This window comes from Carettochelys insculpta, chromosome 1 (genome assembly GCF_033958435.1).
Source record: "Carettochelys insculpta isolate YL-2023 chromosome 1, ASM3395843v1, whole genome shotgun sequence".
Taxonomy (NCBI): Eukaryota; Metazoa; Chordata; order Testudines; family Carettochelyidae; genus Carettochelys; species Carettochelys insculpta.
In genome coordinates, this window is record NC_134137.1 from 247,645,587 (window position 1) to 247,663,593 (window position 18,007).

An 18,007-nucleotide genomic window follows, 5' to 3' on the forward strand; every position below is an offset into this window, starting at 1 on the left:
GTAGGTGGAGAAGAGGACACTCTGGAGGCTGGAAGAGCTGAATCCTGAGTGACAAGCAGGAACCGCCACAGCAATGAGTCATGCCCCATTACAGGGCTGCAGACTGCAAATTGATTTTTAGCCACAAGCAGTCTATGCCCTGGGCTTCACCAGTGGGAACAGCGAGAATTGAGTGACTCTGCCCTGTAAACCGGTATGTGTGCTGAGCACCTAGGTGTTCGTAGAAAAAGAAAAATCTTTGTTTATAGTTGTGGTGTCACAGCCCCCAATTATAAAAGAAAAACCAGTCCTAACCCAGGGCCTGACAGCACTGCCGTGATGTACCAGGTTTGATCAGTCAGCAGTGGCAGACTAGGAGGGGAGGGGCAATCCAGTTGCAATCAAAGCAGAGTCGAGAAGAAGGTAAAGGCAGCAGTGATTAGAGAGCTGAAGGGCATGGTAGGCTATCATTTTAGGCTGGACATTGAGTCAAGAGGCCAAACCTGCAGCTAGTATAAAACTGATGTTGCTCTATAGAAATGAACATAGCTACATTGATTACAGCAGCTGAAATTCTGGCCCTTTGTCTCAGACTATGTTGAATAGTAACAGAGAGGGAGCCATGCTAGTCTATACACTATCAAAACAAAATGCAGTCAAGTAGCACTTTAAAGACTATTGAGTCTGTTCTGGTCTGGCTATGGTCTGAAGAAGTGGGTCTGTCCCACGAAAGCGCACCTAATAAATTATTTTGCTAGTCTTTAAAGTGCTACTTGACTGCTTTTTGTCTCAGACTATGGCTTTCTTTGAAAAGATCATATTTATACCTGCAGAGCTGACTCCAGCTGGTGTTTCCGGTAACACCATAAGCCACATCCATTGTCACGGTTTCCAATGCCCCTCTTGGTGGCATTATAACCTCAGGCTTCAAAGTTAACCTTTTAATTCTCTAGATAAACAATGGAATAAAAAGACTTTCCAAAGGGTGACCGGGGAAGGGTAGATCCAGCCCTGGTTCAAGATTGCGATTACTGCATGCAATGCATGGTGCAGTGATCATCTCTATTAGAGTTTGAGAGGCATTAATAAGTAGTATGATGTCAGCAAACAAAGCTGTTCTTACAGGTTAGTGTGTTTGTTTTGTCCATGAGATTCTGCACAGAAGAGAATGCAAGATGTGTTAGGGAACAGAGCTCAGAGACACAGCTTACCCAAGAGATGATGGAGTACCAGCCCATCAAACAGGTCTTCTTCCAGGCTTTTCACAACGACGTGCTCCTGTTTCAGGGTCGTGTTAATCCAATCCATCAAAAGCTGAAAGGAAAAAAAAATACCAGTCAACACAGATGTATCTTTTGTTGGAACAGAAATTGGGAAAATAAATGGTAATATTCTCCCATCACAAAGGTGTACCTTCATCTTTCCCTCCTGTTTTCATCCTCTATGGAGTCTCTACTCTCTTTTATTTTAGGCTGCTCACACAGATTCTCTCTCCATTTTCACTGACCCCCCTCACCCCATCCGCTTTTTTTCAATTCATCTCACTAAGTGGCACACACACACCACTTGTAAGGTAGCCCTTCTTTGTTTGGGAACAGGAGGTGCTCCAATTGTTTGTTTGTGTCCTGTCTGCTGTGGCTGACGCAATACTTTTCAGCACTTCAGACTATTAACTGAGTGAAGGGTACAATTCATTCTGAGCAGAAAGCCAGTGGAACCCTCTGGTGAATGTATGTCCCCTTCTGTGACCAACCCTCAGGGAAGGTAAGTCTGCCACAGCCAAGCTACAATGATTTGGCTTTTTTAGCTCATGCTTTTGGTTCTGGAGGACCCCAGTTCTGTGGTCTCTGCTCGTGATTCCCAACCTGGGGTCCACGAGGGTGTTGCAGGGGGACATGAAAAAATAAAAACAATCACAGAAAAAGAAGTGTTAAATAGATTGCAAAGTTACAATCAATTATTATTTTTAAACGAAATATCTTCCAGCAATATTATTAATTGCTGTCTGAAAACCTATGTTGTGGTTTCCTTCTTCATTTAATGACATGTACACAGCGGCTAGAATTGGCTTTGATGCGGGTCTGTGAATAGGTTGGGGTGGGTGATTGGGGGGTCTGCACTAGTGAAAAGGTTGGGAGCCACTGGTTTATGCTCTTGTCTGTTCTAATGAAGCCCTACTTGGAGGGTTTAATTGGTGTAGCAGCTTTGTGCTGCTTCTCTGCACAGGAGAGAACAAAATCCTGAATAAGCCCATTTTTCTCTCATTAGACTATTCTGCAGGATGAAACGTTCCAGTCTCTACTGTTACTCTGCAGCCATGGTTCTCAAAGAAAAATACATAAAATAAGAGTTAAAGCCCCATGACAGATTGGAAAATTCACAAGCAACTAAAAGACCTCGCAGCACTATTTTGACAAGTTCTCAAAATGTGTGTAATGCTCATTCAAAGCCAAGAAAAATCAGGATTTGACTCAGTGGCCTGAGGTTATTTTCTCCCTAATGCCTAGAATTGAAGTTCTGACAATGCATTGGATTAGCGTAGTTTGAACGGGCAAGCTAAGGGCAGTGGCATAAGCTTATGAGCTGCAAGGCTGAAAATAGAGCCATGAGCTTCCTTGTTCACCTGTTTTATCTTTTAACAGCTATCTCTCTAGCCTACAGCTCAGGCACCATTGCCTGACCTCTAGCTACCCTGGGCAGCAATATGAAGTGCATCTGAAAATACAGGAGCAAAGAACAGATAGGGAGAGGAAAAAAGAACAACTGGAGCAAAAGGTTGCTGCTCACTTCTTGCTCCAAGCACTTCACATTTTACCTCTCGTTCAATGTTCTAGACAATGGAGGTGGCCCATCTTGCAGCTTACATGTCTTTGTGCCCCTGCCCTGCAAATGCCACCTGGATGAGAACAGCCAATTGAACCAGGAAACTAAAGCAGCCCTTGAAGGTATCCCCGATGGCTCCCGTTTATAATCACCACCTTAGAGGCTGTGTCAGAGTAGTGAACTTGCCATACAAGGAGCACAATGCCTGCCACAGCTACTCCTTGATATGCCAGGAAGCATTGTTGACGGAGAGACTCACAAAGCATTCCGTCCTCCTCTGGGCAGTGAGGAAACAGGTGAGTCAGTGAAACCCATGTTAAATGCTTTGTAATCATAAACATGGCCAATGGCCAAGCTCACAGGAATCTTCTCAGTCGCAGGCGAAAGAAACGCTTTATTGTGGCAATTTGTGAAGAACGAATGCCATGACTTTAGGGCGCTGTATGAGTCCTCGCCAAGCCACCTCTCAAATTCTCTCTTTTATTAAAATGTGATAATGGTAAAAACCAACTGCCAAAATTCAATCCTTCATGAACTGATAGAGAGTGCATGAGTTTAGGAAACATACTATATAGAAACCCAAAAACATACATTTGGGGCTTTGTGAATAGAATCTGCCCATAGACACCAGCACTCAAAGGGAATTATTAAAATACCTGTCACCATTTTAACATCTCCATAACTGTGCTAGGTATGGGTGTGCTGTTTAAAAACTGAGTTAATTTTACTCTATTACATTAATTAGACCCTAATAGAATTTACTGTACAACTCTTTTGAAAGCTTTTGTTATGAATGTGAAAGGTGACTTGCATGACCTACGTCCTCTACACTCATCAACATTTCTCCCTTCCAGATGGCTTGTCCAACTTCCTTCAAAGCAGCTAGTGCAGCCCATTTGTAGAGAAAGGATACTAACCTATACAAACCACTGCTCTGAACCAGTGTGGCAATTGCCATATTCCCATCACATGCACAAGGCGGCAAGCCCTGTTGGCTTAAGCATTAGTCATTATTAGTAGCAAATGTTTGTATCTGAGTTGGGGCTTTTTTTTGTTAGAGCCCTTTTTGATATTGCCCTGTCATTTTCTTTACAATGAATTAACTTGTAGATGTTTTTGGCTCAGAAGTTACCCAGCTGGCTAGTGTAGATACGAACCAGAGGAAAACACCTTCTCAAACTCCAGAACTGTATTACCATCACATAACCCTGCAAAAGTCTTGTTGTGTCTGAGTTAAGCATCTGAGATGTGATTCTGCCAAGTGCTAAGCACTTGGGCACAGACCAGCAAAGCACCTGGACGCACATGCTTTACCTTTATGCCTATGCATAGCCCAGTTGATGTCAATGGGACTCTTTAACCTGCTGAAGTACTTTGCAGGATTGGTGCTAGTGTGCTCAGTATCTTACTTGATGCAGGGCTGACTACACAACATTTAAAAAACAAGGGTTTGCATAAAGAATGATTTAGTAGAAGAAATGATACCATTTGGAGTTCTTCCAACTTAGGGTTCTTGAGAGAGGTAGGGTTTATGAATTTCTTCTTTTCTCCTATAAATAGAAGTGAACAATATGCATTACAATTCTCTGATGTGACTAATGTGAGTTTTCTATAATGCCATCACTTCAATATTACCTCATTTTGCTAATTACAGCATGAAAAAGTGTGCTAACTTGTCACTTTGTAGACTCCCTACAAGGGAGAAAATGGCATACCAGAGCATTACAATTGCCTATTAGAAATTATCCTTCCAGGGAATTCAAACTCGTAAGATGTAAAGGACACTTTCTAAAAATAAAAACACAACCCGCTTTGGTTCTTTGGTGGGAAATGTAAGCCTCATTTACAGGTTCAGTCAGAACTCATATCAACTCTTCATAACCCACCTATGGAGAGCTGCAGACTGAATTCCATGCAAAAGAGTCACTTATTTGATTAAACCTGGGAATAAGGTTGTTAAAAAAATGAGATTAATTTCTGTTGAGAGACTTTCTTTTATTTTTACTGTATTATTATTATTTTGGTTCTTTAAGTCCCTTCTCACTCTTTCCTTGTTGCTGGCACATCACACACATACCTTGAGCAATGTCATTCTTATGTGGCACTTGAGTAAGTGTAGATGGCTGTGAAAAAGCAGCGAGAAAGTCTGGCTCCATTATTTTGTTTTTTGTACCTAGAAAATTGAAGAAAAAAAAGCTCAGACTGCACTAGAACCGAAATGGGCACTAATAAGGGAGTACGCACCAAATGAAATGATTTCGTTCAGCAAATTTTTGAAGTGTTTGTGGGTGACCTACTTTTAAACCTGAGCAACATACATTAAGCAACTTCAAAATGAAGTTGACCTCCCCCCACCGTGGAAATAAAGTATTACAGTATTTTTTAAAAAAATCTGAACTCCAGCCTCTTCTGTTTAATCTGAATTAGATCAGCAAAATCCTATTTCAGTTTAGATGATAAATGCTTCAGTAGGAAACAGAGTGCAATTTATAAAAAATGTTTGGGATTAATAAACTGAGAATAAAACAGATATAAAAGGCTTTATGTATTTTAAAAGGATGCTCAAAAAAGTGCAGGCTTTTACTTTATTTCTCTGCCCAATCACTGCTGTCCTCAAGGAAAAGGAGAACCACAACACACAAAGGAAAAGAGATCAAAGTTTCTTTTCAACATATAGAAAACTAATGAAAGAAATTTCCAAAACTAGACAGGAACAAGGTGAGAGCATAGCAGATGCCAAAGGGCTGCAGGAGGAGGGAATTGGTTATGAGCAAAAAGGGACAGGAAAAGGTTAAGGACACAAAAGCAAAAGGGTTCATAACCACTAGAGAACATTTGCCTATTCCCCATGAAATTGTATGTTTCAAAATTTTGAAAATATATCAGGGACAGCTGAATGAGTTTGCATACACAACGTTAATTCTGGAATTTCCTAATATAGGGCTTGTCTGCACTACCACCCTCCTTCGACGGAAGGATGGTAATTAGGGTGTTGGGAGTTTACTAATGAAGTGCAGCCGTGCATAGGCAGCACTTCATTAAGCGAATCCTCCCCTGTGGCAACTCCAAAGTTTTAAACGTCGAAGAACCGTCTTTTGAGGAATAAGGGAACTTCGAAGTTGCCCCGGCACTTCGAAGTACCGGTGAGTGAGCCGCGACTAGATGCGTGCTGGTACTTTGAAGTTTAAAACTTGGAAGTTGCTGTGGATAGGGAGGGGGAAATTTGTTTAATGAAGTGCTGCCTATAGAATCATAGAAGAGTAGGACTGGAAGGGACCTCGAGAGGCCATCAAGTCCAGCCCCCTGCCCTCATGGCAGGACCAAGCACTTTCTAGACCATCCCTGAAAGTCATCTATCTAACCTCTTCTTAAATATCTCCAGTGATGGAGATTCTACCACCTCCCTTGGCAATTTGTTCCAGTGTTTGATCACCCTGACAGTTAGGAACTTTTTCCTAATGTCCAACCTGAACCTCCCCTGCTGCAATTTAAGTCCATTGCCTCTTGTTCTATCCTCAGAGGCAAGGAAGAACAAGTTCCTTCCCTCTGCCTTACGACACCCTTTTAGATACCTGAAAACTGCTATCATGTCCCCCCTCAATCTTCTCTTTTCCAAACTAAACAAGCCCAGTTCTTTCAGCCTTTCTTCATAGGTCATGTTCTCTGGACCTTTGATCATTCTCGTTGCTCTCCTCTGGACCCTCTCCAATTTCTCCACATCCTTCCTGAACTGCGGTGCCCAGAACTGGACACAATACTCCAGCTGAGGCCTAACCAGCGCAGAGTAGAGCGGGAGAATGACTTCTCGTGTCTTGTTCACAACACACCTGTTAATGCATCCTAGAATCATGTTTGCTTTTTTTGCAACAGCATCACACTGTTGACTCATATTTAGCTTGTGGTCCACTATAACCCCCAGATCCCTTTCTGCTGTACTCATTCCTAGGCAGTCCTTTCCCATTCTATATGTGTGACACTGATTGTTCCTTCCTAAGTGGAGCACTTTGCATTTGTCCTTATTAAACTTCATCCTGTTTACCTCAGCCCATTTCTCCAGTTTATCCAGATCCTTTTGAATTATGACCCTATCCTCCAAAGAAGTTGCAACCCCTCCCAGCTTGGTATCATCTGCAAACTTAATAAGTGTACTTTCTATGTCAATATCTAAATCGTTAATGAAGATATTGAACAGAACCAGTCCTAAAACAGACCCCTGCGGAACCTCACTAGTTATACTTTTCCAGCAGGATTGAAAACCATTAATAACTACTCTCTGGGTACAGTTATCCAGCCAGTTGTTCACCCACCTTATAGTAGCCCCATCTAAGTTGTATTTGCATAGTTTATTGATAAGTATATTATGTGAGATCATGTCAAATGCTTTACTGAAGTCTAGGTATACCACATCCACCGCTTCTCCCTTATCCACAAGGCTCGTTATTCTATCAAAGAAAGCTATTAGATTGGTTTGACATGATCTGTTTTTAACAAAACCATGCTGGCTGTTCCCTATCACCTTACCACCTTCCAAATGCTTGCAGATGATTTCTTTAATTATCTGCTCCATTATCTTTCCTGGCACAGAAGTTAAGCTGACTGGCCTGTAGCTTCCCAGGTTATTCTTGTTCCCCTTTTTATAAATGGGTACTATATTTGCCCTTTTCCAGTCTTCTGGAATCTCTCCCGTCTCCCATGATTTTCCAAAAATGATTGCTAAAGGCTCAGATACCTCTTCTATCAGCTCCTTGAGGATTCTAGGATGCATTTCATCAGGCCTGGTGATTTGCAAATATCTAATTTTTCTAAGTAAATTTTAATTTGTTCTTTTCTTATTTCAACTTCTAAACCTACCCCTTTTTCACTAGCATTCTCTATGTCAGGCATTCCTTCAGATTTCTCAGTGAAGACCGAAACAAAGAAATCATTAAACAGCTCTGCCATTTCCAAATTCCCTGTTACTGTTTCTCCCTCCTCACTGACCAATGGCCCTACCCTCTCCTTGGTCTTCCTCTTGTTACCAATGTATTTGTAAAAAGCCTTCTTGTTTCCCTTTATGCTTGTAGCTAGTTTGAGCTCATTTTGTGCCTTAGCCTTTCTAATCTTGCTCCCGCATGCTTGTGTTGTTTGCCTATATTCGTCCTTTGTAATTTGTCCTAGTTTCCATTTCTTATACAATTCCTTTTTTATTTTGAGATCATGCAAGATCTCCTGGTTAAGCCAAGGCAGTCTTCTGCCATGTTTTCTATCTTTCCTATGCAGCGTGATAGCTTGCTTTTGGGCCCTTAATAATGTCCCTTTGAAAAACTGCCAACTCTCCTCAGCCGTTTTTCCCCTCAGTTTAGCTTCCCATGGGACCTTACCTACCAGCTGTCTGAGTTTACCAAAATCTGCCTTCCTGAAATCCATTATCTCTATTGTACTGTATTCCCTTCTACCCTTCCTTGGAATTGTGAACTCTATGATTTCATGATCACTTTCACCCAAGCATCCTTCCACTTTCAAATTCTCAATAATTTCCTCCCTATTTGTTAAAATTAAATCTACAACAGCTTCCCCCCGGTAGCTTTTTCAACCTTTTGGAATAAAAAGTTGTCTGCAATGCAATCCAAGAATTTATTGGACAGTCTGTCCCCTGCTGTATTAATTTCCCAACATATACCTGGATAGTTGAAGTCCCCCATCACCACCAAATTCTGGGCCCTGGATGATTTTGTTAGCTGTTTAAAGAAAGCCTCATCCACCTCTTCCACCTGGCTAGGGGGCCTGTCGTAGACTCCTAGTAGGACCTCATCCTTGTTTTTTACTCCTCTGAGTCTAACCCAGAGACTTTCAACCTGTCCATCTCCTACGTCCATCTCCACCTCTGTCCAAGTGTGTACATTTTTAATATACAAGGCAACACCTCCTCCCTTCTTTCCCTGTCTGTCCTTCCTAAGCAGGCTGTACCCTTCAATACCAACATTCCAATCATGAGTATTATCCCACCAAGTTTCTGTGATGCCAACGATATCATAGTTGTATTCATTTATTAGTACTTCCAATTCTTCTTGTTTATTTCCCATACTTCTTGCATTTGTATATAGGCATCTCAGACATTGATTTGGTCTTGCCTCCCGGTTTTGCCCTGGCCCTCTTTTTACTCTCCCAGTGTAGCCCATACTCCCTCCTATTTCAAGTTCATCTCCCAGGTATCCATGCTCTCCATTAACCTGCAGGCTTTGCTCCCCTGCCCCCGTCGAACCTAGTTTAAAGCCCTCCTCACTAGGTTAGCCAGCCTGTGTCCGAATATGGTCTTCCCCCTCCTCGAAAGGTGAACGCCATCTCTGCCTAGCAGTCCTTCCCGGAAAAGGATCCCGTGGTCAAAGATACCAAAGCCTTCCTGGCGACACCATCTACGTAACCAAGCATTCACCTCTAGGATACACCTGTCTCTGCCTGGGCCCCTACCTCCGACAGGCAGGATTGAAGAGAATACCACCTGCGCCCCAAACCCCCTGACCCGTGCCCCCAGAGCCCTGAAGTCACTCTTGACCTGCTCAGCGTCACACCTCGCAGTATCATTAGTGCCCACGTGGATGAGAAGCATGGGATAGTAGTCAGAGGGCCGGATAATCCTCGACAATGCCTGCGTAACGTCTCGGATACGGGCCCCCGGCAGGCAGCAGACTTCCCGAGATGAAATGTCAGGGCGACAGATGGGCGCCTCCGTCCCCCTCAGAAGAGACTCTCCAACCACCACTACTCTACGTTTCCTTCTTGCAGGGGTGGCAGGAGACTTCCCAGCCTTGGGGGTACGAGGCTTCTCCTCTTCTGTACGGGGTAATTCTTGGGCTCCTGTATCGAGTACAGCATAACGGTTTCCCAGCACCACGGTGGGAGGGTTCTGAGCAGGGGTGGGACACTGCCTGCTGCGAGAATTAACCAGCTGCCAGTGTCCACCCTGGTCCACCTCCTCCAGTGGTTTATCAGCCGTCCTGTGCACTGGGACAGTTACCTCCACAGTCTCCACCTGAATACTGTCCAGGAACTGCTCATGGACTCGGATACTCCTCAACCTGGCCACCTCCTCCTGTAGCTCCCCCACCTGTCGCCTGAGAGATTCCACCAGCAGGCACCTTCCACACTGAATATTCCCCTCAGCCTGGGTATCAGTGAGTGGGAAGGGCAAGCCACAGTCCTTGCAGAGCCACACCAGGATCTGGGTAGAAACATCCGTGGTCAGGCAGCCTGTCTGGCTACAGGCACAAGTGGAGGAGACAGCAGTAGTGCTGGCACAGGTGTTGCGGGTCTTCCTAACCATTACAGTCCTCTCTGTCACACTCCCTCTCAAACTCCCCTGTCTGCAGCTCCTTGTCCGCTTCGCTCGCCTGGTCGCTCCTGCCTCTGGCTTTTAAGCCTGCTGGCCTCTCTCAGGCCCTCCCCCTATGAGTCACACAGGGGAAGGCTGATCAAGGGAGCAAAAGGTCAGGCAGTCAGTCCCAGCTGCCACTGAAACTGAAACTGAAACTCCCCCACCTGGAATCAAGATGGCCCCCCGGTACTCCAATACACTGGAATCAAAATGGCAGTTCAAATGCCAGCAGTTAAAGCACACGCTCACTCACCCAGAGATCAGCACTCTCACCTGGTAGCTTCTTCAGGGCAGGCTCACTTGCTCTCCTGCCTCTTGAACTCCTCTGTCTGCAGCTCCCTGTCCACTTCGCTCCCCTGGTCACTCCTGCCTCTGGCTTTTAAGCCTATGCACAGCAGCAATTCATTAGTAAATTCCCAACGCCCTAATTACCATCGTTCCTTCAAAGGAAGGTGGTAGTGTAGACAAGTTCATAGAGTGCTTGACCTGGCCACCTCAACATTCTTTTAACATAGGATAGTTTATATATATATAAAATAAAAAGACTAAGAAAGTTAGGCTTGCTTAGTCAGGAATGATAAAGAATTAAAGGAGGCTAAGATTTTGAAGAGCATAGTTAAAAACTGAGCAGCCCCTCTTTACTTTGTCCTATATTGTAAGGATAAGAGGTTACCTTATCACACTAATAGTAAGTAAATTTAAATTCATTACAGCAGGAATTCATGTCACATATTTTCGCTGGATTTTAAGATGCTGGATAATAACATTTGTAATGAGAGTGTGCAAGCTAAAAATAAGGATATTAAAATCTTATGCTCCAGTTAGGGATCCTGATTAACTGCAGTTAACTCACATGATTAGCTCAAAAAAAAATCCTAATCACAATTTTAAAACTCAATCGCAATCACAGTTTTAAATATGCTGTTAAGCAATAAAATATGAATTGAAATGCATTAAATATTTTGGGTATTTTTCTACATTTTCAAATCTAAAGATTTCAATTACAACAGAGAATATAAAGTGCGCAGCGCTCGCTATATTATTAGTAAAAGTACTTGCACTGTAAAAATTATAAAAAGTATTTTTTCATTCACATCATACAAATACTGTAATGCTATGTAACATGAAAATACAATTTACAAATGCAGATATTTGTTACATAACTGCACTCAAAAACAAAACAAAGTAAAACTTTAGACCTTACAAGTCCCCTCATTCCTCCTTTTTTTAAGCTCATAGCTCAGTAGTTTGAGCAGTAGTTGGCTGAACCCAAGATTGTGAGTTCAATCCTTCAGATGGCCATCTAGGGCAAAAGGGAGGGAGGGATGGTGCTCGGTCCTGCCAAGAGGGCAGGGTACTGGACTTGATGACCTCTAGAGGTCCCTTCCACATCTATGAGATGTGTATCTCCATATATTCTACTAAATCATTTAATTTACATTTATGGGAGATAATGTGCCTAGTTCTTATTTACAGTATCAGCCAAAAGCAAGGTATTTATATGCCAGATGTGCTAAACATTCATCTGCTTCTTCATACTTTGTCCACCATTTCAGAGAACGTGCTGATGATACTGGTTTAAAAAAATAAAGATTAGTTAAATTTGCAACTGAACTCGAGGGAGAATTGTATGTTTCCTGCTCTGTTTTACCTGACTTTTGCCACAGATGTCATGGTGTAGCAATATTGCATGATGACGCAGCCTATGTTCATTTTAAGAACACTTTCACTGCAGATTTCACAAAACACAAAGGGTATCAATAAGAGAATTCTAAAGATAGCTACTCCACTTAACCCAAGACGTAAGAATCTGAAGTGCCTTCAAAAATCTGAAAGTGAACAGGTATAGTGGATGCTGTCAGAAGTCTCAAAAGAACACCACACTGATGCGGGAAATACAGAACACTAACCACTACCTTAAAAAAATTAACCTTCTGATGGTGCTCTGTGTCTCATGATAAAAATCAACATGTGCCAGTCCACACTGCTTTGGATCGCTATTGTCCTCAACATGGATACATGTTGTCTGGAATGGTGCTTGAAGCATGAATGGGCATACTTCAGATAACAATGTAAATAAGAAGCGGGCAGCATTTTTTCCTGCAAATGTAAACAAAGCTTGTTGTCTGTGCAATTGTCTGAACTAGAAGAAGGACTGAGTGGACTGGTAGGCTTCAAAGTTTCAAATTGTTTTATTTTTGAATGCAGTTGTTTCTGTACATAATTCTAAATAATGTGTAAATTCAGATTCCTGAAAGAGATTACACTGCACTACTTGGATTAGGTGTATTGAAAAATACCATTTGTTTTGGTTTTTACAGTGGAAATACTTGTAATTAGAAATGAAGTGATCCATGTACACTTTGTATTCTGTGATGTAATTTAAATCCACATATATTTTAAAATGTAGAAAACATCCAGAAATATTTGAACAAATGGTATTCTATTATTGTTTAACAGTTATTGGTTGCATTATTAATCATAATTAATTTTTTTAAATCATTTGAGAGACCCAGCTCCAATGTTCAAAATGATCATCTGCAGGGTTGACCAGAATTACAACTTGCATCACCGCCAGACATATATAATCAATATTGCCCATTTTTGTACAGGTTGAACCTCTGTATTCCAGCACCCTTAGCTTGTGGTCCACTATGACCCCTAGATCCCTTCCTGCAGTAATCATTCCTGACAGTCACTTCCTATTTTGTATGTGTGAAACTGATTGTTCCTCCTTAAGTGGTGTATTTTGCATTTATTCTTATTTAACTTCATTCTGCTTACCTCAGACCATTTCTCCTGTTTGTCCAGATATCTCCCCTGGCTCCACACAGACCCTGGAAGGGGCACCATGTCCCTGCAGCCCCTAGCTGCAAGAGCAACCAGGGGGGTCTCAGCACGTTGCCCTCACCCTGAGCACTAAGTCCACAGCTCCCACTGGCTGGGATCTATGGCCAATAGGAGTTGGGTGTGGGCACATTGCAGGGGCAGTGTGCAGTACCACCTGGTCTTCCCAAGCCTAGGAGCTGCAGGAACATGATGCCACTTCCAGCCACCACCCAAGGTTAGGGCCACTCAGCCAAAGCTTGCACCCTCCCTTGCACCCCTGCCCTCTGCCCCATCCCTGAACCCCCTTTTGCACTCAGATTCCTTCCCAGAGCCTTCAATCGGCACCCCTGCTGCAACCATGAGCCCCTTCCCACACCGAAACTCAACCAAGAACCTGCATACCAAACCTACTGCACCCAAGCCCTGCACGTCACTAGTACGCCTGCTCCCTGCCCCAGCCTGGAGTCCCCTTCCACAGGCTGAACCCCTCAACTCCAGCCAGCTTCCCCTCCCACTTCAACCCCCCTGCTCAAGCCCACTGAGAGTGAGTGAGGTTGGGGGACAGTGAGTGAGTGACAGAGGGAGGGAGGCTGGGGTTGGGACATAGCCTCTGGGAAAGGGTGGGACAGGAGCAGAACAAGGGTGTTTGGGTTTGCACAGTGAGACAATTGGCAGTCCTAGTTCCAAAGGCTGGGGGGCCTAGCTCCTGGCAACCTTGACAACTCTGATTTATAGGGGCTGCTCTGACACACTGAAAAACTTTGGGGATCTCAACACAAATGTATGACAAACTGGCAAGATGCTTAGCACCTGCTGCTACAGGAGTTGAAGATCTCAATGTGTCACAGGAAGTTCTCAAAATCGTGCAAGAACAGGCCTTAAATTACAAATTGGTGGCAGGATACATGAATATACCCTTCAGGCTCAACCCAATGACCTGCTCAGCAGCTGAGGACTGAGGGCCTCCGCACTGCATAGGATCATTAGTTATTATTGTTACATTAGATTCTGGATCAGGCACTAAGATACTCTCCAGTGAAGGGGTGACCAAACGGCCCCTTGTGAGCCCCATAGCTCTTTTATAGTCAAAGGGGAGCTTGGGAACCCCACCCCTCACCCCATTTGGCTTCTGCCCTGCAATGGGATGGTGAGGCTCAGGGTTTCTGCCCAACAGAGAGAATGGTCTCAGGGCTTCGGCCCTGTGGGAGACACCTGCCCTGGGGCAGAATTCACCACCCTCCTGCCCCATTCCTGAAGATTCTTGTCTGCAGCTCAGCATGTGAGTAAATTGGACCACCCCCTCCACCAGAGAAAAGCTGAAAAATTTGATACTGTAAGTTCTGGTTCCAAACAACACCCCAAGCTGTCTGTACACATCCCAGACAACTGCCTGCCAGTGGCTGACACATTACACTAACATCCTGGGGGAACACGAATGTGTTTGGAATCCTTTTTTCCTATTTCATTTCCTTAATTGTGCTGGAGAGGTATTAAGTGCTGCAGTCTGTCATGCAGGCCTGCTGCATTGGGGCTCTGCAGACAATCTTCTTATTTTTGTTTGGCTATCATTCTACTTTGGCCTTGAATCCATGCATGCATTATTTACTGGTGCATAGTAAACACCACTTGGTACAAAGCAATTGCTAGAATAGTGATTGCAACAATATTGGGTACTGGAGTTTTTAAATCATATTGGCCTTACTCTTGACTCTTCCAGCAAAATGGCACCATTTGGTTCTCTGTTCTCTGTTACAGAGACAATATCATAAATTCAAATTTTGAGAAAGGCAGACACTAGGGGTAGTCAATGAGTAAGTTTTTAGCTAGGTCAAGAATTGCTAGAATACTACAGGTTGCAATGCAACAATTCTTTAATGATTGAAAATAGCAGATCGGATGTTTCTGGTATCAAAATAATTAATTCTATTAGTAATTCAATTTACCTAACTTCCACTACTGCTTTAGTTCCCCAAATTTCATTGAGCTATCGCAAATGTTTTACTGCCCACAATTATAGTCTACCATAGAATATACATGCAACACTTACTTTTGCAGATGAGGACACCAAGAAGCTTGAATTGATTTATTTCTTGTTCGAAAAAATCCAAAAGCAGAACTCCAAACAAGCTCAAAATTAGTGCCAAAGGAAAGGTTTCCTAGTGTGAACAAAATAAAACTTGCGTGTGTCAGGATTCAATCAATCCACCAAAGTTTATGCTGCTGCCATTAGAACACCCTGATGAGACAAGTAGGCAGGAAACAAAAAGAAAGGCTAGTCCTTTGCACTCAGTTTAGAACAGTCCCTTACTTCCTCATTTTGCACTGTGGTTTTCAAGAGAAGGCTTTCTTGTTAGCAACAGGAAAGAGATGACATTATGCAGTTTAGTGGCTATAATCAATGTGTACGTGAACATTTTACATAAAAGAACTGACACCCTGTTGCCTTTAATAATTCTTTAAGTGTCACTCGATGGGGTCTATTCAAAGCAAGGTAACAGGAAAGGAGTATGAAACCATTGGATGCTAAAGTTTTGGGCAGCTTTGTGTTGAAACTGCTGCCTTCTCTTCAAAGCAGCTTGAAGATTTTCAAGAGGCAACGTACACACAGTTCCTGTTATATTTCTAAAATGAAACCACAGTTCTGCTTGGAACTCTAATGCCAGCCAGTATGCTCTCTACTCGTGTCTAATAACTGCAGTAAATGCGCATCTAAACGCTATAGGTGCTCCATGTTCTGCTTTTCACAATTCTCCCCTCCCTCAGCCTGAAATATCCAGAGATCCAAAGTATTAGGTCATGGTTGCTCTTCTCCTGTGCTGCAGTACTACATGATACCTGCAAACTCACAGAATGAAAGAGCAAGCAGGTGCTGTTCTTAACAACATTACAACAGATTGACTTCATTAGTAATGGAATATTATAACCAAGTCAAAGTGGAACAGGGTTCCTTAGTCAATGAACTATTAAATATTGACAGCTCAGCATGGAATACTTATCTTTGGGCCACAGGAGCAAACTTGGGTTGTCCCCCTCACAGATGCTCTGTGTGCAGGGAGAAACTCAAATCAGACACTCAAATAAGGGTACACTACCTCCCTACCAATCCAGGAGCAAGTCCCAGGGCCCAGACACTAGCTTGGATGGAGGTAAACAAATTAAGCAAGCAAATAAGAAGCAAGCAAGAGGGAGGCCATCTGGAGATGCTGTGGACATCTTCAGATAAACTCTTTCTGACATCAGTGGTCGTGATGAGGGTTGGACAAGAAATGTGTCTAAAATCAGTAGGTTTTAAACTGCCAACATGGATTGGGATCTGATTTTTAGCCGTGTTCAGATAGCTAAAGATACAGGTGAGTGCCAAATATATCCGGGTGTTTTTTTTGGCACATAGGCCTTTTGAAAGGCTCACTGTCCATCTATCTGCATTGATAGTTACCTATCTTGAAAAGCCTGGCCTGGCCCATGAGTGTTGAAGTCATTGATACATAAAGATATACATATCATATCATACACACATATCACTGAGCTACATCCCCTACTTTGAAAATAAACAATGAGTTGGTGCCTTTAGTAACTTGTGAAAATAGGACTTAGGTGCTTTTATAAAAAATATGGTCAGTGTCTGAAGAAAAAAGTTATATTAAATACTGGTATTTTACTGATCCTGCATCGAATATTGAATTTCTCTCATAAGACTTATATAGTGATGCCTACAATTTACATGATTAAGCATTTTTCTTGTGAAGAGACAAAAGGCAAAATTGGTCTCTCCCCTCTAGTTTAATTAACATTTAAAAATACCATAATTGTCTTACCAATGGGGAAAGCCTGTTGGGTCATATCCATCCACTTACCAGTGCATGATGATTTCCTGATGTAAATTTTAGTTGTAAGCATTATAACCAGTACGATTTCCACCACTTCTGTTGGGAGATTATTTCACAGTCTCATGGGTTCACTCATATACAATATCTAGGCTGAATTTTCCTTTTTAAAAAATTCTACATTTTTATTCCAACATATCGCCCCCAAGCACTACTCAAGTCCTGCTGAAAGTCCAGTTGGCGAGGCTGACAGGCTCCCTACTTGTATCTGCACAGCTCCCTGGAAGTGGCAAGATGTCCCTCCACTCCTAGGTGGAGTTGTAGCCAGGGGGCTCCATACATCAAACCCACACCACTGCTGCAAGCATCACCTCCACAGCTCCCACTGGCCAAGAACCTCAGTCAGTGGGACCCACAGGAACAGGTAGTGCCCAGACCTGCCTGGCTGCACCTCTAACTATGGGCAAAAGGACATGTTGAGGCATGCAAAGAGACACCCAAGGTGAGTACCCCTCTGATCCAACACACCAAGACCACTTCTGTGTCCCACTCCCTGCATCCCTCACCCCTTCCACACTCCAGACCCCTTGGCCTTAGCCCCACCCCACAGCTTGCACTTCTCAGGCCAGGGCCAATACACCTCACACACCCCATCCCACTGCTCCAGCCCAGAGCCTCCTCCAAACTTTTCATCCCTGGCCTCACTGCAGAGCCCACACCCCTAGCCCAGAGCCTTCACCTCTCCTATACCTCAAAGCCCTGGCTTAATATGGAGCCCCCTTCCACACACCAAAGCTCTCATCTCCAGCTCCAGCCTGGAGCCCACATCCCCAACCCACTGCCCCACCCTCACCCAGTGCTTCAGCCCAGCATGAGTGGTGCAGGTGGGAGCTGCAAAAAGGGGTGGGGCAGGAGGGGTTGGTTTTGTGCAATTAGCAGGTTAGCAACTCTGGACTCTTACGAGAGGCCTAAGGAGGTGAAATGGCCACACGGAGTGGAGGAAACCCTGGGGGGAAAACCTAAAGATAGAGGTCAAATAGGAAGGAGCCCACATCACAGGGTCCTTGGGCTGGAACCAGGAGAAGCAGGCAGACATGGGCTCCCCTACCAGCCACTGGCAAGTGATACAAAGCTGGAGTTGGAATGGAAGACTGCCTGAGAGAGCATATGGACAGCTTGTCCGGAAGGATGTCATTGCCCT

At 43.6% G+C, this 18,007-nt stretch overlaps 1 protein-coding gene across 4 annotated transcripts in view; it reads right to left on the reverse strand.

The window, feature by feature from the left end:
* Window positions 1-16,004, reverse strand: part of LOC142018177 (gamma-parvin-like) — a 46,515-nt gene extending 30,511 nt beyond the window's left edge. For 2 of the 4 annotated variants that reach the window (XM_075003733.1, XM_075003707.1), the window contains exons 1-5: window positions 15,030-16,004; window positions 10,427-10,538; window positions 4,880-4,975; window positions 4,288-4,352; window positions 1,191-1,293 (exon numbers count right to left, since the gene is read on the reverse strand). In XM_075003733.1, the coding sequence (XP_074859834.1) occupies window positions 1,191-1,293; window positions 4,288-4,352; window positions 4,880-4,958 (247 nt within the window). In that variant the 5' untranslated portion in view covers window positions 4,959-4,975; window positions 10,427-10,538; window positions 15,030-16,004. Of the gene's footprint in view, window positions 1-1,190; window positions 1,294-4,287; window positions 4,353-4,879; window positions 5,109-10,426; window positions 10,539-15,029 lie in introns of those variants that run through there. The other 2 variants (XM_075003724.1, XM_075003715.1) reach the window with 2 other exon arrangements.
* Window positions 16,005-18,007: the final 2,003 nt, after the last annotated feature.